The sequence below is a fragment of the Pseudophryne corroboree genome, chromosome 9 (assembly GCF_028390025.1).
Source record: "Pseudophryne corroboree isolate aPseCor3 chromosome 9, aPseCor3.hap2, whole genome shotgun sequence".
NCBI classification, from domain to species: Eukaryota; Metazoa; Chordata; class Amphibia; order Anura; family Myobatrachidae; genus Pseudophryne; species Pseudophryne corroboree.
Genome location: NC_086452.1, coordinates 32,340,488 through 32,363,043, shown reverse-complemented (window position 1 = coordinate 32,363,043; position 22,556 = coordinate 32,340,488). Strand labels below are relative to the sequence as shown.

At 45.5% G+C, this 22,556-nt stretch overlaps 1 protein-coding gene across 2 annotated transcripts in view; it reads left to right on the top strand.

The window, feature by feature from the left end:
* The window catches only part of LOC134957318 (methylcrotonoyl-CoA carboxylase beta chain, mitochondrial-like), a 52,172-nt gene extending 29,898 nt beyond the window's left edge, over positions 1-22,274 (top strand). For both annotated transcript variants that reach the window (XM_063939116.1, XM_063939115.1), the window contains exons 5-12: positions 6,695-6,873; positions 9,251-9,443; positions 9,654-9,745; positions 11,166-11,322; positions 11,548-11,670; positions 12,831-12,973; positions 20,165-20,246; positions 21,923-22,274. In XM_063939116.1, the coding sequence (XP_063795186.1) occupies positions 6,695-6,873; positions 9,251-9,443; positions 9,654-9,745; positions 11,166-11,322; positions 11,548-11,670; positions 12,831-12,973; positions 20,165-20,246; positions 21,923-22,009 (1,056 nt within the window). In that variant the 3' untranslated portion in view covers positions 22,010-22,274. The remainder of the gene's footprint in view (positions 1-6,694; positions 6,874-9,250; positions 9,444-9,653; positions 9,746-11,165; positions 11,323-11,547; positions 11,671-12,830; positions 12,974-20,164; positions 20,247-21,922) is intronic.
* The last annotated feature ends 282 nt before the right edge of the window (positions 22,275-22,556 follow it).

The window sequence follows — 22,556 nt, the reverse complement described above, 5'->3', positions numbered from 1 at the left end:
CCCACGTGTCGTCATCGTCAGATGCCTGAATTTTGCTCATAAGTCATTGATTTGGACTGCAGTTCGCAAGCTGAAATCCTTGGAATGGCAAGACAATCGTCTGCTTATTTTTCAGGATTATTCGGCGGAGGTCTCGACAGCACGGAAGGATATGTCACATATTTGCTCCAGATTGGTTCAGTCGCACCGCATGGTATATCCTTGAGGCAAGGTCTGTCTCAAGGCACTGCCAAGAATGATGGAGAGAGAGGAAGAGAGAAATTAAAGAGAGAGGGAGAGAGAGATGCACATAAGCCTTACAATCTGGGAACAAACACTATGGGAAGAACACACCCCTAGCACCCTTAGAGGTGAGGCAGCAGCACTGAGTATTCCAGCAGACAGCATAACTCTGGAATGCCTGCAACAATTTACAACAAACTTGGTACACATATGACTTACACTCTGGGAACAAACACATTGTGGCTCAGACACCCCTAGCACCCCTAGGGGTGGGACAGCAGCCAAGAGTATGTCAGCAGACCTGTGGAAAGCTTGGAGAAATTTACACCAAACTTGCTACACATATGACTTACACTCTGGGAACAAACACTGTAGGGGTAACACACCACTAGCACCCCTAGGGGTGGCCCAGCAGCACAGACTATTTCAGGACAGGCATGATATGTCAGTGATGAGTTACAAAATGTTCTCTTGTTTTGAAGTTAAGAAAATAAAATGCCACAAAGAAAACAGCTACAAGCGGTAGAATAAAAAACAATTCCACAAGGAATAAAATGTTAGCGGCAGCCTGTGTGTTTAATCTTTACATTGATTTTTGTAAACAAACATTAAAATGACGAGCAACGCCGCGTGCTACAGCTACTGTCCAATATAAACAATTTATAACCATAAAGTAAACATTAATAACTGAATTTACAAAAAATACAACGTTTAATGCAATCGCCACAATAACTGTTGTTGTTTTTTTTAAACAAACTAAGAAACAACCAATCAATCAATTATCAAAGACATGTCAAAATCAACAAGAGTATCCCCCCTCCCTCCCCCCCCCCAAAAAAAAAAAAATTGGGACAGTTAAGATTCACAAACAGTACATAAAGCAGTAACTAGATAAATAAAAATTGTTAAATAATCGCATCCCTGCTAAGGTAAAATACACTCCCCCATAGGCGTGGACTGGTTGATCGCAGCAGCAGCAAAAGGTTGCTGGCTGCGATCAACTCGGAATGACTACCAGGGTGCTAATAAACGTTTAGTAGTAGTAGTAACAGCACAGAGGGGATATATATATATATATATATATATATATATATATATATATATATATATATATTATTTGGACTCTTATTTTAGCAAGTGTTAGTAGTTTTGCGGGCGCCTATTACACATATATGGGACTATACGTACCACACGAATACTGCTGTGTGAAGTTATTATAACATTATGGGGAGCGTGTTGGGGTCTATGTGTGAGAGGGAACGGAGGTTGTCCGGGGGTGTTGTGGAGAGGTCTGTAGAAGGACAAGCAGCAGTTGAAAAAGAGAAAAATAGAGGACAGTTTATCTGGGATGAGAGTGTAATAGAAAGACAGAGTACAGTTAGCTCAGTGCTCTCCTCCTCTGCGTCGTAAGAACACTCCTGCCGGTCACGCAGGGCCGGTTCCGGGGCTTCTGGCGCCCCGGGTGGCATTAGGGGCGTGGTCAGTTACGCCCCCTGTACTGTTGTAGGGTGTGCGGTGTGCGATGACGTCATTGTGCACCGCACAGCAAAGGTCCTCTCCACGAAGGTAAACTAGACGCTAAGCGTGTAGTTCCCTTCGTGGAGAGGACCTTTGCTGTGCGGTGCGCGATGACGTCAACGCGCACCGCACATCATTACAGTGAAGGTCCTCTCCAGGAAGGGAAACGAGATGCTACGCGGGCAGCCCACGAAGGGAAACTAGATGCATAGCGTCTAGTTTCCCTTCACAGTGGACAGTGGGCCGCGGCAGTGGGGGGCACCACAGCAGCAGCGGATCTTGCCATGGTGCGGCGCCCTCCGGAAGACGGCGCCCCGGGCAAAAGTCCTGCTAGCCCGTGGCAAGATCCGCTACTGCGGTCACGTCTCCAGAAAAGCTCTGATATGGTAATCAGAATGCAAGTGTATCAGTTCTGTGAGTGCCCTAATTAAGGAATACTTTTTTCTCTTTCTATTAATACTATATGGTAATCAGAATCTCCAGAAGCCAATCCCAAGACGCTAACAGACAGTATAAAGCCAGCTAGCAATCTCCAGAAAATGGCGCCTAAGCAAGGGCGGGTCAGAGCTTTTATTCTGTGTAAAAGAGCGGGAACATAGCTCCTCCTTCACTATAGGATTCATGTAGTTTTATTGGATGGTTTAGTGGCACCACTATACGTCAGGCCATACTGAACTCTTGATTTGTCTTATGTAGAAGTATATTTTATTGGTTGGATTTTGGCGCACAGGGACACGTATTGTTTTGATTGGTGTCATCCGTGCAATGTGCATAACGTCATTAAAGTGCAGTTTTGAAGTCTATGGGTAAAAAAACAGAAACCGGAATGGATACCGGAACACTGGACTAGAACGGCTTCCTTCAGCAAACTCTGCCATTCTGGAGCTTGCAGTGCTTATCCACGTCCATCACCGTCTGGGGGGTGATCTGTATAGGGGGTTGTGTGACAGCTGTCACAAGCGAGGTCGGGAGGGAGAGAGCCTCACTATAAGATCCGGACTGTTCCGGTTATCACACCATCCCCGGACCATACGGGCAGGCTGTAATCTCTCCATCCAGGCCTCGCTTGTGACAGCAACACCTCCCCTGGAAGGAACACCCCATGGACCTGGACACGCACTACAAGCTCCAGAATGGCTGAGTTGTTTGCAGGGTGCTGGTCCTGTCCAGCCTTTCGGTTTTTAACCATGAGCCCTGTCGCTGCAGGAAGCTGTCATTCTAAGAGCGGGGAGCAATGCCAGGGCATTGTGGTACTTGTAGTGCCATGGTGAAAAATAGATTCCGAGAGGCACTGGGGTGTATATCTATGCGTCTAAATGTAGACAGGCAGCGGGGTGACTAGGGGGGATGGTGGCGGCGTCTAGGTTTAGAGGGTCTCAGGGTGGCTAGGAAGGGGGCAGCGTTGCAGATGTGCAGCAGGGGTGAAGGTGGGTGCCGGGGGTGCCAGCAGACATGGGTGGGGGCATGAAGGGGGTTACTGTACTAACAGAGCAGGGGGCAGTGCCAGGGTGTTGTGGTACTTGTAGTGGCACTATTACCAGTAGGGTCGGCCAGACGTCAAGCCGCTATTAACGGCCATTGTGGAAGATATTAGATACAGTATCTAAACGGAGGAAAGGTCTGTTGACAGTCGACATATTAGCTGTCGACCTATTTGCTGTAGATCTATTGGCGGTCGACCTATCACCGAGTTGACCTATGAGCGGGGCGACCTAGTAATGGTCGACCAAGTCCAGGTCGACCTTTGTGCAGTCGATCTATTAAAGGTTGATCTATCAGCAGTTCGAGCTATTTGCGGGTCGAACTAACGCTGTTGTCGATCACTGTACTGTCGATCTTCATTAATGTCTATGTAAATGATGTCGACTAGTATGTTATGTCTAACTAATATATTCGACTACTTAACTCTCGATCAGTTGTTACAGTCGAACAAATATGTTTCGATCTACGGTTACAATCGATGTACATACAGTCAATCAACTGCAGTTGTCGATCTACCGTGGTTGAACACAGCATTGTCGACCTAATGCATGCCGATTTGTAGAAGGGAACTTTTTTATATAAAGGGAAGTAGCAACACATCAATTAACTTTATTGCATTAAAAAATAATTAATAAATACATTTAAAACATTTTTTTTTTTTTTTTTAAATGCGCGCCCAGTTGGGTATCGAACCATGGGTGCACGGGCACGGGTGGACACTGTATTCATTAGGCCACAGCCAACCGTGGTTAGAGTAAGCACCCCTGGTGTATATGTGATGTGTTTTGTCAGATTTACGTTAAAAAATATGTTGGATTGAACCCGCCAAGTGTGGCGACACAGCAATGGAGACCATCTGGAAGTCATATTAATGAGATACGGACCCAGTGGCACAGTGCATTACATATTTCTCGCTGTTTGATAGCAACTAAACCTCAGATTCTTTCCAAGAAAAATGCCGTTTATGCTAATAAAATCTAGGATTTAGTACACAATGTAACGACAAAATAAATAGCGTGAACAGGGCAGCAGCGTGGCATTGTATTTAGTAGAAAGGGATTTTTTTTTATAAAGGGAAGTGTTTAATGGTTCTTTATTGTCACAATAAATGTCAGCCAATCAGCAGGCGGCGCTAGGAAGGGTCCGTTGGCTATTTGAGGCATGTGCTGTACAGTTTAGGAAAAACTACATCTGGTGGACAGAAAGTAGAATGCACGTTACAATTATAACGTGACGTTACATATGTAACGCAACTTATAATGGGAGTTATAATGCAAAGAGCCGGCGCGAGTTGCATGGCGCCCGCTATGCAGCAACTATATATATATATATATATATATATATATATATATATATAAACAATAGGCAAGAACCCACAGCACTCGTACATCCGCGGTGCCAGTGGTATTGTGACCGCACTATTTAAATAAAAAAATCATACAAATTCAGCACTCACCTAATATTAACACTTCAAACTGTAATTCATCTGAATTCAGGGTATGTTAGTTCCAAAATATTGCAATAGTTTGTTAAGCTGACCAGCCCCTTCACAGCCACTCCCATTTGGTTTGTCCCTACACTGACTTACACAAATCTGAGCAATGCTTACAGGCATCTTTTGGATTTTAAATACACAGCATGCTTATATCATGTGTTTAGGCCCTGTCCCACTTTTTTTTTTTTTTTAAAGAGACAGGAACCATACCCAAGCATATCAGTGAAAACACCTGGGGAATTTCTTAACATTTAATTTACATATGGACAATAGGGGTGCAAGAAATTCCCCAGGTGTTTTCACTGATATGCTTGGGTGTGATTCTTGCAGTATCTTGGAACTAACATTCCCTGAATTCAGATTAATTACAGTTTGAAGTGTTAATATTAGGTGAGTGCTGAATTTGTATGATGTTTTATATATATATATATATATATATTATATATATATATATATATATATATATATATATATAGGAAAAAATAGAGCAGAAAAACGCTCATAGTTGCAGTAATTATATTCCAATTTTATACTTTAACAGCATGGTGATAGTAACTCTCATATAGGGGGATATGTACTAAGCCTGAAAAGTGATAAATATCACTGTGATAAAGTACCAGCCAATTGGATCCTAACTGGCATGTCACAGGCTGTGTTTGAAAAATGACAGGAGCTGATTGGCTGGTACTTTATCACAGTGATATTTATCACTTTACAAGCTTAGTACATCTGGCCCTCAGAGTGCATACTTTTAGAATAATTGAAACAGGCCTAACTGATATTGGGCCTAATTCAGACCTGATCGCTCGCTGGGGTTTTTTTTTTGCAGTCCTGCGTTCGCATAGTCTCCGCCCATAGGGGAGTGTATTTTCGCTTTGCAAGTGTGCGAACGCATGTGTAGCCGAGCTGTACAAACATATCTTGTGCAGTCTCTGCGCAGCCCAGGACTTACTCAGCCGCTGCCATCACTTCAGCCTGTCCGGGACCGGTATTGAAGTCAGGAACCCGCCCTGCAAACGCTTGGACACGCCTGCGTTTTTCCAGACACTCCGAGAAAATGGTCAGTTGCCACCCACATACGCCCTCTTCCTGTCAATCTCCTTGCGAACGCCTGTGCGAATGGGTTCTTCGCACAAACCCATCGCTGAGCGGCGATCAGCCTTGTACCCGTGCGACGCGCCTGGGCATTGCGGTGCATGCGCAGTTTAGACCCGATTGCCCACTGTATGAAAACGCAGCCTAGCGATTAGGTCTGAATTAGGCCCCATTGTTCCAAATAAATTGTGGTCATCAAGGCAGAGCCAGCTATGTAAATCACAATTTGCAGCAGGTGTACAATAAGTCCCAGCACAAAATAACATAGGCCCTCATTCCGAGTCGTTCGCTCGGTAAATTTCATCGCATCGCAGCGATTTTCCGCTTAGTGCGCATGCGCAATGTCCGCACTGCGACTGCGCCAAGTAATTTTGCTATGAAGTTAGTATTTTTACTCACGGCTTTTTCATCGCTCAGGCGATCATAGTGTGATTGACAGGAAATGGGTGTTTCTGGGCGGAAACAGGCCGTTTTATGGGCGTGTGGGAAAAAAGGCTACCGTTTCCGGAAAAAACGCGGGAGTGGCTGGAGAAACGGGGGAGTGTCTGGGCGAACGCTGGGTGTGTTTGTGACGTCAAACCAGGAACGACAAGCACTGAACTGATCGCAGATGCCGAGTAAGTCTGAAGCTACTCTGAAACTGCTAAGAAGTTTGTAATCGCAATATTGCGAATCTTTCGTTTGCAATATTAAGAAGCTAAGATTCACTCCCAGTAGGCGGCGGCTTAGCGTGAGCAACTCTGCTAAAATCGCCTTGCGAGCGAACAACTCGGAATGAGGGCCATAGTGAAGTATTTTTGGCATCACTGAGCTGTGTGCGTGCTGTGATGATTGTATATTAATGTAAGGCTCCGTTATAGTCATACCTTGTCTGTTGTGCAGGTGGCTGTGGTGTGCGGCTCGTGTACTGCTGGGGGAGCTTACATTCCCACAATGGCTGAGGAGACCATCATTGTAGACCGGATCGGGACTATATTTTTGGCTGGACCTCCGCTAGTTAAAGCGGCCACGGGAGAGGACGTCTCGGCAGAGGATCTCGGGGGAGCCAGGCTGCACTCCAGGTAAGAAAGTCTTACACTCCTGTCATAGTACCTTAGTGTTCCTTAGGTGTATTGTGTTAGGCTCTGATCGGTGTCGGTGGGCCCATTGCTTTCTCTGTGGTGATTGGGGTGCCCTCAGGCAGTAGAATCGTGGCTCCGTGAGCCGTCTGGTCAGACATGCGTAGCCAAAGAGTGCAAAGCTTGCTGGGAGTGTGGTGAGGCGATATGGTAAGTCAGGAACACCTCCTGCTATCAGGTCTGGGATTGGTCTGTGGTGATGACCAATATGTTGCTGTTTCCCACCTAAACACCCACTCTAAGGGGGCTGGCACAGAGATTGGCGCAATTGGACCCCATATTGCAGACTCCGTTTCTGTTGATTTGGTAATGCCACGCTTGCAGCCATATTCGTGGTTGTGGTTATCTTACGGTGTGCGCTGCGGCATATGCGCCTGTCATACACCGGGCTTACGTCGCAGGCACCTACCCCCGCGTACGTATGTGCAACAAGCACATGTGATGTCAGCCAGCAGTAGTTCTTGATAAATATGCAGCAACTTCCCGTCTCATACACAAAAAAGGAAGATTTGCAAAAGTTTATGTCACAACTGGATAATATATTGTCCCAGCTAGGAAGAAGCAAACAATGCTGCTGATTCTGTGTCGTACAGATTCGTGTCCACAGCAGTGTAATCTGTGCGCCTGCATGCAGGTGGCCGGGCCGCCCACTTTTTTCCAGTCGTAGCTGCAACAGTCATTAATAGTATCCGGACTGGCACCAATCCCATATCAGGTCAGTCTGTCCGCATGTACAGGCTGTGTCCGTGTATGAGGGCGTGGTCCGACTTGTGTGCAGTCGTCAATTTCTTTCTATGACGCAATCGCTGCTGGCAGATGTCTTCGGGATCCATCCACATTTCCATCATCCCCTGGGTGTTATTCCTCAGACGTATGTACCTCTTTGCCCAGGTCTGCGGGGAAGGTGTGTCACAGCTTGGAGAGGGATAAAGTACCGGCCGGTCATGCTACAGGCTGTGTTTGAAAAGTGACAGGAACCGATTGGTTGATACTTTGGGGTCTATTTACGAAGCCTTGGATGGAGATAAAATCACTCGATATAAAGAGGGTCATTCCGAGTTAATCGCTCGTGCGATCAACTTGACGCCGCCTATGGGGGAGTGTATTTTAGCCCTGCTATACAAAAAAAGTTTCAAGTAAAACAAGATCAGGGCTGCAGTTACTTACCCTGTGCGACGGATCCAGCGATGAAGGTCCCGGTACCGACGTCGGACATCTGCCCTCCAAACGCCTTGATACGCCTGTGTTGTGCTCACCACGCCTGGAAAACGGTGAGTATCCACCCCCCAGAACGCCTCCCGCCTGTCCGTCTTCTTGCGATTGCCGCTGCGATCACATTTCTCGCTGGCGGCGTTGTTGACCCGGTGACTATGCGCGTGCCCAATGCTTCCGCCCCGCATGTGCATTTCCGACCCGTTCGCACCGCAGCGAAGAACCACTGTGTGCGAACGGGTCGGAATGACCCCCAAAGCACCAGCCAATCGGCTCCTAACTCATTTTTCAAACACAGCCTGTAGCATGGCAGTTAGGAGCTGATTGGCTGGTACTTTATCTCCATCCAAGGCTTCGTAAATAGACCCCTTTATCTCTATCCACTTTATTGCTCTCTAAGGCTTACTACATTTGCCCTTGTATCTGTTCCCAGTCACACAAACACGCATGGCCCTAGGGCTATGACCACCCCCAACCCGCCTACAGTATATTGGCGTCACACAAATCTACATAAGCCAATATTCCTGTCTGGGCATAAACCTACTCCATAAAATAATATTAATTAATAATATTCAGATGCTCATTACACTGAAAGTATTGTGACATTGTAGGCATGCAGACAGCGTCATACTGTATCTCACACTGCTGTATACAGTATAATCAGTAGGTGGCGCTGTGTGTAAGGCTTTGGTTCAGTCTGGATAAATGAATACGGAGCTCCCACTAGTTATTGTATCTTATTCATTTATTTATTTACGTATTTATTAACAGTGCAGCAAATTCCGTTAATTTCCGTTAATGAGCAAACAAAACTGGGCAATAACAAACATTCATAGGGGTCTATTCATGAAGCAGTGAAAAGAGTGAAGAAGTGAGCCAGTGGAGAAGTTGCCCATGGCAACCAATCAGCATTGAGGTAACATTTATCGTTTGCATACTATACAGTTGTACGGAGCAGCTGATTGGTTGCCATGGGCAACTTCTCCACGGGCTCACTTCTTCACTCTTTTCACTGCTTCATGAATAGACCCCATAGAGGCAGGAAAGCTCTGCTTGCAAGCTTACACTCTATAGTGTCTTGTACATTGTGTCTCCCATTCCCATACAGGGTCAGCGGATGTGTGGATCATTTTGCGCCTACAGAATCTGATGCGTACAGCTGCGCACGAATGATCATTTCAACCTTAAACTTTGACTCTCAGCCCGATGAGCGCGCAGAATACGAGGATCCCATTTATGATACCCGGGAGTTAGCGGGTCTAGCGCCACGCGATTATAGCTGCACCCTGGATGTGAAACTGGTAAGTAAGTCGTCACGTCCTAATGAGAGCACACTGGTGTGTATTTAGGGGGATCTACATTTCATTCACAGACTTCAACCTCTCATTTCATATGACGCTATTACTAGTAATGTCATGGACTTGATGCGTGTATGTGGCAGGTCACGTATGTACTAATAACCTTTGCATGGATCTGTAGTGTCTCGGTCATGTGCTGATTGCTCTCCGCAGGTTCTCAGCCGCCTGGTAGATGGTAGTAAGTTCCTGGAATTCAAAGCCGACTATGGAACCACTCTGGTGGCTGGATTCTCATCAATCGAAGGGTATGTTCCAAATATTACTTGTACTCACACTGTGATTCCCTGTATGTGGGCTCCCTCCTAGGCTGACAGCACAGGTGTAGCGCACACACATACAGGGGCATTGTACTGGAAATCACATTGAGTCTTTAATAATAAAGTAGATGGTGAATCTGATGATCTTACTTTTAATTAAAGCTGCCCCTAGAGAACATGCGTCGCTAAGGTGCCGAAGCTCCTGGTAGCTGCAGTACGCAGCAGTGTTTTCTGGGATTCTGAAATACAGATTCAACAAATCTATCTCAAATACAAATTTACATATAAACCAATAAAGGCTGTGAGCTGGGACAGCCAATCACAAGCTGCGGGTTCTTTAATGACCTGATGAATATTGATAACGAGCTGCGCTACTTTTAGGCAACAAATAAATTATTTGGGATCTGGTTAATCAATACAAGTTTATAGAAGATAACAGTAGAAAATGCAGGAATGGAAGCCAGGGTCGGAGAGATAGAAACATGGGAATACACTTGTTCGATTTGATAGACAATTAATAAATTAATGGGAATAACTCGCTGAGTAAGCCACTAACCAGCGGGGAAACGCGTTTCCATCTGTACATGCAGAGCGACTACCACTTGTCAGAGTCTGCACTCAGTCCATACACATTACAGGACGAGGGGGAATAATGTTCTTTTTAAAATGAATATTCTGTATTGATACACATCTGTCACTTTCCGTTTTAAAAGCCGATTAGAAAATATGCTTTATTACTGCAGACTGGGAAGGCCAATCCCGGGCCTTTTTTCAATCCCAAGTATCGGAATTGAAAAATGGTCAATCCCGGGATTAGGTTGAAAATTTTAAAATGAAAATCTTCAGAGATTTCCTCCCTCCCCCGGACCATCCCAGCCCACCTGTTTTTTTGGATTTTGCTAGTCCGCGCATTTATTGTACTTTGGGTCTGTCTACGCGACTCCTCCCAGAAGAGTAAGTGCGAAATGCGTCTCACATTGCATGGAAAAAACCCACAATTAGACAAAAGACCAATCAGCCTTTTTTTTGCGCTTGCCCCACCTAAAGAATATTGTTTGCATCCCAGCTCTAAACGAGCCCATAATTGTGCAGAGTACTTCCACTTATTTAGGCTGTGGAGTTTTCTGTATTGAATGGGTGGGGATGGTGATTTATGATGCCAGAGCTTGTGTGCCTAATGTTATAAGATTGGTCCTGCCTGGGTTGTGGATCCAGATGTGTTCCTATTCTCCCGGATGCAAATATAGTGAACAGAACTGCCATCATTTGTTCAGGTGTTCCACCCCTGGGACATGTATTGTGTGTTCAGGACCTCACTCATGATCGTGACTGGTCAGTTTGGCTGATTGATGCTATTACTATGTGCTCTGCAGAACAGATAGCAATGAAGCTCTGTATCTCCTCTCAGTCACTTGGTTGGCATACTGGCTAGCAACGGAGCGCTGACCCATGATGCCTCGCTGAAAGGAAGCCATTTTGTGCAGCTCTGTAATCAGCGCAGTGTCCCTCTCCTGTTTCTTCAGAACACGACGGCTCAGGAAGCCCTCCCACCGAGTGTCTCCAAGGTAACGGCGCTTTATGTCACAGCCAAGAAATATAGTTTGTCTTTGGGTGGTTGTTTGCACTTTTATTACAGCAAAGCAATGCATTAACACAATCATTGTTTAGTAAATATAAGGGGCAACTTCGGTAAACCAGAGAAGTAAAATATTGGATAGCAGTCTCATAGGTAACCTAGTTAGAATCTCTGCTCTGGTACAGTAATCTGATTGTGTTGCATTGTTTTTCAGGCCGAGCAGATCACAAATAGATTGAAGGCTCAGGCTGCGATGATTGCTGCCGTAGCTTGCGCCACAGTCCCCAAGATTACGCTTGTCGTTGGTGGCTGCCACGGAGGAGAGAGTTTCGCCATGGTATGACTTTTGTCGGAAGAACAATGTTTCTAGGACATAGTGACGTCACCAGAGCCGACCATAGGCATAGGCATAGGCAAATGCCTAGCGGCACAAGCAGGTTCTGCTGATTAAAATGATATGCAGCATGCCTATATACTGTGTGTGACTGCGGCTCTATCTGCATAAGAAATGTAGTACTAATGTGCGGCATATGTGTAAGGGACATTATGTGTATAAGGGCATTAATAATGTGCGGCATATGTGTAAGGGACATTATGTGTATAAGGGCATTAATAATGTGTGTCATATGTGTAAGGGGCATTACTGTGTGGTATTATGTGTATAAAGGCATTATGTGTACTACTTTGTGGCATAACGTATAGAAAGGGCACTACTGTGTGATCTAGTGTGAATAAAGAGCAATATGGTGTGGTGTAATGTGAATAAGGGGCAATTCAGTGTAGTGTAATGTGAATAAAGGGCACTACTGTGAGGAGTAACGTGGTACTACTGTGTAATGTAACGTGAGTAAGAGACACTATCGCATGATATAATGTGAATAAAGTTGCAGTACTGTGTGGCATAATTTCAACTGGGGGTATTATTGTGTGGCCATGCCCCTTCCCGTTTTGGGCTGCGCACCGAATGTGCACACTGTTCCTATTTAAAATTTAGGGGGTAGAAGCACCAACATGAGGACTGCTATGGGTGAGGGGTGATGGTGCTGGGAAAGGGGTGCAAGGTCAGAGGCGGAACCAGCGGCGGTGCTAGGGGGCACCAGCCAAAATCTTGCCTAGGGCATCACATTGGTGAGGGCCTGCTCTGGACATCACTGGGGCACTTTGTAAGGAACATCATGACTGGGGAGTTAATATCCTGATTTTTATGACTTTTGTGATACTGGCTTTACCCGTCAAGAAGGTATCCCGTCATGTCTCCGTGGTATAGCATTGTCCTTAGTGGTTGATCTTAAAAGGGTGATGTAGCCTGGAGAACGTATAATTAATCTGGGTTGCAAAACAGAAAGCTCATTGGGCAAACGTGGCCTCCTATCTTTTATTAATCACTGCATTGTGTCTATGGTTTTTATGTTTGCGGCATCTTGCCGTTCATTTTGTATTATACGCCAGACAGATATTCATGTATCGGTTAAGGTTTGTGTCTTTCCAAACTTGTAGTGCGGGAGATCATTTGAGCCAAACTTCTTGTTCCTTTGGCCAAATGCGAGAACAGGTCTAGTGGACGCGGACAATTTGTCGTGGAGTGGTCAAGCGGGAGATGATTGGACAGATGAGACCGAATTCAGGACTCTTATAGACAGGTATCAGAATTGCTAGATATTATTATATACTAGTATTTTGGACCCCTCCTTTGCTAGAACATTTGGCCGCCATATAGCCCCATCACTAAATTGAGCAGCTTCATTTGAAAGATGAGGAGACACTGCCTCCAGATTTACATGTGTACATATATTTATTGATAGGATAAAAAAAATGGCGCCCTCTAGGGGTATTATTGTCAGGTCTCTGGGTTTGTCTGTTCCCGGCGGGGGTGCTAGTGGGTCAGTGTTGGTGCGATGTACAAAGCAGGGAAGCAGATATGAAAGTCCGGCGCATAAGCGCTGATGTTTATTACACAGGGATCACAGAGTAGATGGTATGGCAGTGAATGACAAACTGAAACCAGGCAATAAAGTAACAGTGATTGGTAATTGAATCCAAAACAACTGAAGAGTCTCTTGCAACAGAAATATATAATGACTTGATGCTGAATGTAAATGAAATAAACAGAACTCCGGTAAGACTTGAAAAACACACAGTTTCTGTATAACAAAGTCCTTATGGCCTCACTAGGCCCAAGCAGGAGACATTCTCTATGCAATGAGATGGTATACTTGCAGAGAAGCACAGATGGTATGCAATCAGCAGTGCACAGGTAATAATGAATTAATCACCTGAGGAGAGTCTCTACTGCTTGATGAGCTGGTAACTGGCTGTGGATGAAGTCTGAAGAAAACAGGAGAGTTGAAGTGAGATGAGATGACAGGAGGTAACCACAGGGAATCGCTGGGAACAGGAACGCAGGAGTCCGGAGAACAAGGCACACCGTATGTGACTCGTTGTCTGAGGCAATGTGAGTGAGCCACGGACTGGGAGTTATACCCATGGCTCTGCAGTGATTGGTCACTGAACTCTGGGTGGAGACACAGTGCTGGATTGCACACCTGGATCAGCTGAGTGCAGGAGTCATGGCAACGACCTCACAGGCAGGACGCCGGCACGCAGCAGAATGCACACAGGACCGGACTCAGGGGTACTCAGCAATGCGGAAGATGACGCTTGCGGTCCATACACACCTGCAGCCGTAACTGGGGCCATGACCTCCGGAGGCCTGCACACAAGCGCGCTGGTAGGTGAGACGAAGCAGAGCGCCGATTCCTAACAGTACCCCCTCCTTTATGGGTGGGCACCGAACACACACGAGGCTTGGCAGGGAAGAGTCTGTGGAAGGCTTGAACCAACCGTGGAGCATGGACATCCGTGACGTTGACCCAACTCCTCTCTTCAGGACCATATCCAGACCAGTCAATCAGGTATTGCAAATGACCATAACGATGTCGAGAGTCTAAGATCTTTTCCACCTCGTATTCCATGCCCCGATGAGTTTGTACCTTTGGAGCTGCTGGAAGCGTTCTCTGGAAACGATTGAGAATTAGTGGTCTGAGGAGAGAAATATGGAATGAGTTGGGAACTTTCAAAAAAGCAGGCAGTTTTAACTTATAAGCCACTGGATTAATAACACTTTCCACCGGGAATGGCCCAATAAACCGTGGAGCAAATTTCATTGATGGAACTCTGAGACGGAGATTTTGGGTAGATAACCAGACTTTGTCGCCCGGTTTTAAACTAGGAACTGCTCGTCTCTTTCTATCAGCAAACATTTTATACCGTTGAGAAACTTGTTTAAGAGATAAATGAATCTTCTTCCAAATTTGAGCGAACCGCTGAAGAGCAGAAGCAGCCGCAGGCACATCTACGACGGGTAACTCTTGGAAATCAGGCACTCTAGGATGCTGTCCATAAACTGCGAAAAAAGGAGTTGTATCTGTAGAAGTATGATAACGAAAATTATGAGCAAACTCTGCCCAGGGCAATAATTCTACCCAGTCATCCTGTGAAGAAGAGATATACAGTCTCAAATAGGTCTCAAGCTCTTGATTTACCCTCTCTGTCTGCCCATTTGTTTGAGGGTGATAGGCCGTAGAGAATTTCAGTTTTACTTGTAGCGCCGAACACAGGGCCCTCCAGAACTTGGCCACAAACTGTACACCTCGGTCAGATATAATTTCTGTTGGAAGTCCATGTAACCTAAATATTTCGTGACAAAACAACTGTGCCAATTTTGGAGCAGAGGGTAGCCCCATGAGTGGAATGAAGTGCGCCATTTTTGAAAACCTATCGACTACTACCCAGATAGTGTCATACCCTTTGGATGGAGGGAGATCTGAAATAAAATCCATCGATAAGTGAGACCAAGGGCGCCTGGGAATGGAATTGGGTAACAATTGGCCTGCGGGAGCCTGACGAGAAACTTTATGCTGAGCACATTTGGGACATGAAGCTATAAATTCCTGAATATCTATTTTCATTCGTGGCCACCAATACGTTTGGGACAGGAACTTAAAAGTCTTGAGAACCCCTGGGTGACCATTAAATTTGGACGTATGAGCCCAGGACAGGAGATTTGAACGAAGCTCTGGAGAGACAAACATCTTGCCTGGAGGTGGAACTTGCGACACCCCTGTAGTTGCGAAAACCACAGGATTTAATACTGGTCGAGCAGCCTGTTTTGAAGATTCCTCATTTGAGCTCATAGAGCGAGACAAAGCATCTGCTTTAACGTTTTGTGAGCCAGGCCTAAACATTAACTTAAAGTCAAAACGGGAAAAGAATAGGGCCCACCTTGCTTGCCGAGGATTCAGGCACTGCGCAGCTTTCAGGTAAAGAAGGTTCTTGTGATCCGTGTAGATGGTAATAGGGAATCTCGTGCCCTCCAGCAGATACCTCCATTCTTCAAGGGCCAATTTGATTGCCAACAGCTCCTGGTCACCGATGGTATAGTTAATTTCAGCGGGTGAGAACCTACGAGAGAAAAACCCACAGCGGTGAGTCTTACCATCAACGCCCACCTGGGACAGGACTGCGCCCACGCCAACTGTTGAGGCATCTACTTCCAAGATGAAGGCCTTGTTGACATCCGGCTGTTGTAACACAGGAGCTGAAATAAAAGCTTGTTTTATTTTATGAAAAGCAGACAGTGCAGCGTCAGACCATTGGGAAGGATTCCCCCCTTTCCGGGTAAGGCAGGTGATTGGAGCAATTAACGTGGAGAAGCCTTTAATAAACTTTCTGTAGTAATTAGCAAAGCCTATGAAACGTTGAACTGACTTGAGTGTTGTTGGAAGAGCCCAGCTCTCTATAGCTTCCAGTTTAGCTGGGTCCATTTGAAGGTCTGTTCCGGAAATAATGTATCCCAAGAAAGATATTGAAGAAGCTTCAAATGTGCATTTGGACAGCTTGCCATACAGATGATTCTGTCGAAGACGTCGAAGAACCTCTTTTACTTGTTGGCGATGAGAAACCAAATCACGAGAGAATATCAAGATGTCATCGAGGTATACTACCACACATTTATACAGAAGATCTCTAAATACTTCGTTGACAGTTCTGAAACACGGCCGGGGCGTTACTCAAGCCGAAGGGCATCACTAGGTATTCATAGTGGCCGTCACGAGTATTGAAGGCGGTTTTCCACTCATCACCACTTCGAATCCTGATAAGATTATAAGCCCCGCGAAGATCCAGTTTCGTGAAGATGGACGCACCTTTAACTCTGTCGAACAACTCTGTGATGAGAGGTAACGGGTAGCTATTTTTAATCGTGATGTCATTTAAACCCCGATAATCGATACAGGGACGAAGTCCTCCATCTTTCTTCTTGACGAAGAAGAATCCAGCACCAGCTGGGGAAGAGGATGGACAGATGAACCCTTTCTGTAAATTTTCTTTAATGTATACACTCATTGCTTGGGTCTCTGGAACTGAAAGAGGGTATGTACGCCCTCTAGGCGGCTTGCTTCCTCGAACCAAATCAATGGGACAATCCCACTCTCGATGGGGAGGCAAGACATCTGCTGCTTTCTCACTGAAGACGTCAGTGAATTCCTGATAGGCCTCCGGAAGACCAGACTGAGACTTTACACTTGAAGACTTGATTGGAAGTACTTGAGCCAGACATGACTGATGACAAGAGGAACTCCATGCTGTTAACTGTAATGTAGACCAGTCGAATTGCGGATTGTGTAATTGAAGCCAAGGCATACCCAGTACGATCTCATAGCCAGCTTTAGGTATAACCAGGAACTCAATAAGCTCGGAATGCAGGAAGCCTACTCCCAGAACCACTGGCTTGGTTTGCTGAATGATGGAACCTTCAGGAATACGGCTTCCGTCCACGGCAGTGAGATATACTGGACGACACAGTTTAGACACTGGGAGATGAAGTCTATCCACTGCAGCTTGTGTGATAAAATTCCCAGCAGCACCACAATCCACTAAGGCGGACAGAGACTGGAGTCCATCTGGCATTTCCAAAGTGACAGGTAATGTAAGGTCTTGAAAAGAAGGAGCTTTATTCAAGGTCCCTAACTTGACTCCTCCTCTACAAGTTAGGACCTGGCGTTTCCCGACCGAGCAGGACAGGAACCAATCAGATGACCAGCAGCAGCACAATAGAGACACAGTCTTTCCTTTAATCTTCTGGACCGCTCCTCAGGTGTTAAACGAAACTTGTTTACCTGCATGGGTTCATCAGCAATAATAGGTAGAGACTGTACAGGAGGCATAGCTCGGTGCTTGCGAAGATCACCTCGAGAGCGTTCACAGGCTCGCTCGCGTAAACGTAGATCCAACTTGACGCATAGAGAAATTAGAGCTTCCAGTTGCTCTGGTAAGTCTCGGGTAGTCAACTCATCCTTTATGCGGTCAGAGAGACCATGCCAGAAGGCGGCAACCAATGCCTGGTTGTTCCACTTTACCTCTGATGCCAATATCTGGAACTGGATAACGTACTGACCCACAGTACGTGTTCCCTGGCGGATCTGAAGGAGGTCTGAAGAAGCAGAGGTCGTTCGCCCAGGTTCGTCAAAGATGCGTCGGAATGTGGCAACAAACTCTGTATAGTTGTTCAACAAAGCATCTGCTCGCTCCCACAGCGGAGAGACCCAGTTCAGGGCAGAGCTGGCTAAAAGAGAAACAATATAAGCAACCTTTGTTTTAGGTGTTGGAAAGTTCTGTGGTTGCAATTCAAAATGAACCTCGCATTGATTAAAAAATCCACGACACATCTTAGCATTACCATCAAATTTACTTGGAGTAGGTAGATGGATGCGAGACATTGGAACAGGAGCAACTGGAGAACTAGAAACTGTGGAACTAGGAACAGAAGCAGAAACTGATGAGGACACTGAAGAAACTGAAGTTGGAAATGTCTGTTGCAGAGTATCTAAGCGAGAAGACATTTCTTGCAGAAATTGTATAATCTGCTGCTGCGCAGCCTCTTGACCATCTAGTCGTGACACTAAGCCTTGGAGTGTCCCTGACCCCACACTCTGACCACCGTCCGGGTCCATGGGCCTCAGACAAACTATCAGGTCTCTGGGTTTGTCTGTCCCCGGCGGGGGCGCTAGTGGGTCAGTGTTGGTGCGATGTACAAAGCAGGGAAGCAGATATGAAAGTCCGGCGCATAAGCGCTGATGTTTATTACACAGGGATCACAGAGTAGATGGTATAGCAGTGAATGGCAAACTGAAACCAGGCAATAAAATAACAGTGATAGGTAATTGAATCCAAAACAACTGAAGAGTCTCTTGCAACAGAAATATAAAGTGACTTGATGCTGAATGTGAATGAAATAAACAGAACTCCGGTAAGACTTGAAAAACACACAGTTTCTGTATAACAAAGTCCTTATGGCCTCACTAGGCCCAAGCAGGAGACAGTCTCTATGCAATGAGATGGTATACTTGCAGAGAAGCACAGATGGTATGCAATCAGCAGTGCACAGGTAGTAATGAATGAATCACCTGAGGAGAGTCTCTACTGCTTGATGAGCTGGTAACTGGCTGTGGGTGAAGTCTGAAGAAAACAGGAGAGTTGAAGTGAGATGAGATGACAGGAGGTAACCACAGGGAATCGCTGGGAACAGGAACACAGGAGTCCGGAGAACAAGGCACACCGTATGCAGAGCCGGCCCTAGGTATAGGCAAACAAGGCAATTGCCTAGGGCATCTGGTATGCCTAGGGGCATCAGCAGCTTCTGCTGATTAAAATGATATGCGGCATGTCTATATTCTGTGTGTAGCATTTCGTATGCAGATACAGCCACAGTCGCACACAGTATATAGGCATGCCACATATCATTTTAATCAGCAGAAGCTGCTTGTGTATCCTAGCCACATAGCAATGCAAATAAGATGCATTTTCATTAAAAAATAGGCACCCGACGTTAGCAGAGCTGCCAGTTGACTCACGCTGGGAACTATATGTGTCATTATGTGTATAAGGGCATTAATAATGAGTAACATATGTGTAGGGGGCACTATGTGTGTCATTATGTGTATAAGGGCACTAATAATGTGCGGCATATGTATAAGGCCAAATGTGCACACTGTTCTTATTTAAATTACAGGGGGTAGGTAAACAAAAAAAAGGACTGCTATGGGTGGGCGGTGATGGTGATGGGAAAGGGATGCAGGATCAGAGGCGGAACTAGCGGTGGTGCTAGGGGGCACCAGCCAAAATCTTGCCTAGGGCATCATATTGGTTAGGGCCGGCTATGACCGTATGTGACTCGTTGTCTGAGGCAATGTGAGTGAGCCACGGACTGGGAGTTATACCCATGGCTCTGCAGTGATTGGTCACTGAACTCTGGGTGGAGACACAGTGCTGGATTGCACACCTGGATCAGCTGAGTGCAGGAGTCATGGAAACAACCTCACAGGCAGGACGCCGGCACGCAGCAGAATGCACACAGGACCGGACTCAGGGGTACTCAGCAATGCGGAAGATGACGCTTGCGGTCCATACACACCTGCAGCCGTAACTGGGGCCATGACCTCCGGAGGCCTGCACACCAGCGCGCTGGTAGGTGAGACGAAGCAGAGCGCCGATTCCTGACAATTATTTTAGGAAAGACAACAGTGGCTAATTACGCACACCTAAGTAGGTGGATTCGTACCTGGGAATAGAGCAAAACAGCTTATGGCTGCGCTGTGTATTGAGGCTAGACGTAGGAGAACGCATCTGTATGGTGAAAAAATAATGCATACAGATTTCCGCCTTAGAAAGCCTGAAGAAGGGATTTCGGGAGTGTATATTCTTTATGGTACACAATTTGATAATTAGCTATGTGCCACAATATAGCAAACGTCTGGTAACTGTGTCTTTCTTAGACTGAAAGAGGAAAGTTCAGCTTTCTACTCGTCAGCCAGGCTCTGGGATGATGGAGTGATTTTACCCGAGGACACAAGACATGTGAGTAACCAGGCTTGGAGACCTATGTACAGAGAGCCTGATGCCTGCACGCAATAGAGGCGGCCATTTTGTGGGCTGAATCAGCGGTCATGAGAATACATTCCATTGTGATGTCATATAACTGGATTCTAGTGTTTCTACTGGTTGTATGCTCTGTAATGTCGCTGGTTCCCAGTTTATTGATTGGGTGTATTCTGAGTGATGTCACTGTCTCTTAGCGTATATATTGGTTGTATGATGTGTGAGGTCACTGGTTCCCAGTGTATATATTGGTTGTATGCTCTGATATCACTGGTTCATGATGTATTGATTAGGTGTATTCTGAGTTATGTCACTTGCTCCTAGTGTATATATATTGATTGTATGCTTTGTGATGTCACTGGTTCCCAGTATATTGATGGGGTATATTCTGAGTGATGTCACTGGTTCCCAGTGTATGTATTTGGTGTATTGAGTGATGTCACTGGCTCCTAGTGTATATATTAGTTGTATGATCTGTAATGTTATTGGTTCCCAGTCTATTGATTGGGTGTACTCTGAGTGACGTCACTGGCTCTTAGCATATATATTGGTTGCATGCTCTTATATCTCTGGTTCATGGTGTATTGATTGGGTGTAGTCTGAGTTATGTCACTGGCTCTTAGTGTATATATTGGTTGTATGCACTCACACTGTGATGTCACTGGTTTCCAGTGTATTGATTGGGTGTATTCTAAATGTGATGTCACTGGCTCCTAGTGTATATATTGGTTGTATGCTCCGTGATGTCACTGGCTCTTAGTGTATATATTGGTTGTATGCCCTGTGATGTCACTGGCTCTTAGTGTATATATTGGTTGTATGCTCTGTGATGTCACTGGCTCCTAGTGTATATATTGGTTGTATGCTCCGTGATGTCACTGGCTTAGTGTATATATTGGTTGTATGCCTTGTGATGTCACTGGCTCTTAGTGTATATATTGGTTGTATGCTCTGTGATGTCACTGGCTCCTAGTGTATATTGGTTGTATGCTCTGTGATGTCACCGGCACTTAGTGTATATATTTGTTGTATGCACTGTGATGTCACTGGCTCTTAGTGTATATATTGGTTGTATGCCCTGTGATGTCACTGGCTCTTAGTTTATATATTGGTTGTATGCTCTGTGATGTCACTGGCTCCTAGTGTATATTGGTTGTATGCACTGTGATGTCACTGTCTCTTAGTGTATATATTGGTTGTATGCTCTGTGATGATACTGGCTCCTAGTGTATATTGGTTGTATGCTCTGTGATGTCACCGGCTCTTAGTGTATATATTTGTTGTATGAACTGTGATGTCATTGGTTCCCAGTGTATTCTTAGTGATGTCACTGGCTCAGTGTATATATTGGTTGTATGCCCTGTGACGTCACCGGCTCTTAGTGTAGTGATAGGCTGCAGTCTCATACATATAGGTTTAGCACAGCAGACGGCTGCATCCACTGTATATTGGGAAAAAGTGTAACCACAGAAATATGTAGCAGAATAACCCTTCAGTTGTATGAATTGTACAAGACAAATCGAAGTGAACTAAGGTCCTTGCATTATGCAGATGGTGGTCCTAGCGAATAAATTACCAAATTAAACAATATGTGCCTTTTTTTAATTTTACAAATATTGATTAAAATATTTCATTCTGCTTTTTCTCTTTGTCAGGTGCTGGGTAAGTGCTTGAGAATTATCGGCCAGCGGAAGTACGAGAGACCCGCGGCCCGCCACAGTTCTCCCACGCTGAGGATGTGACCAGTATACTGTAGATCGGAGAATATTTAAGTATATATTATACTGAGTTACCAGCACTTTTCTCAGGAAGAATAATATGGTGCTACCGAGGCAATCAGCGGATCTGTGTATGTATTATAGAAAGTATCTTTTGTACATTTGTGCCTTTTACATGAAGAGCAAAGCACCGCCGCCACCTCTATGAGTGGGTTCTGTAAGATTAACAAAAGCTTTCATTGTATTGTAAGATATTTTAATAAATAAATATAAGCGTATTGGTTATGAACACTTGCATGTATATTTGACCTTTGCTAAATATAGCGTGTCGGTAAAGCCTATAGAGTTTGTAAAGTCTGTATACCATCAGGGCCATCTTACCGTACAGGCACACTGGGCAGCTGCCCAAGGGCCCCACGATTTTAGAGGCCTTTGAGCAGGGGGTGGGCGGGCTGGTGCCTCCAGAGCTTCTTTTGGGAGAAAGGTAGCGAATGCTGTCTGGCCGCTCTTGATTGTGAATTACATGCCATCAGAGTAGCCAGGCAGCATTGTCTCCTTGCCTCCTAGCCTG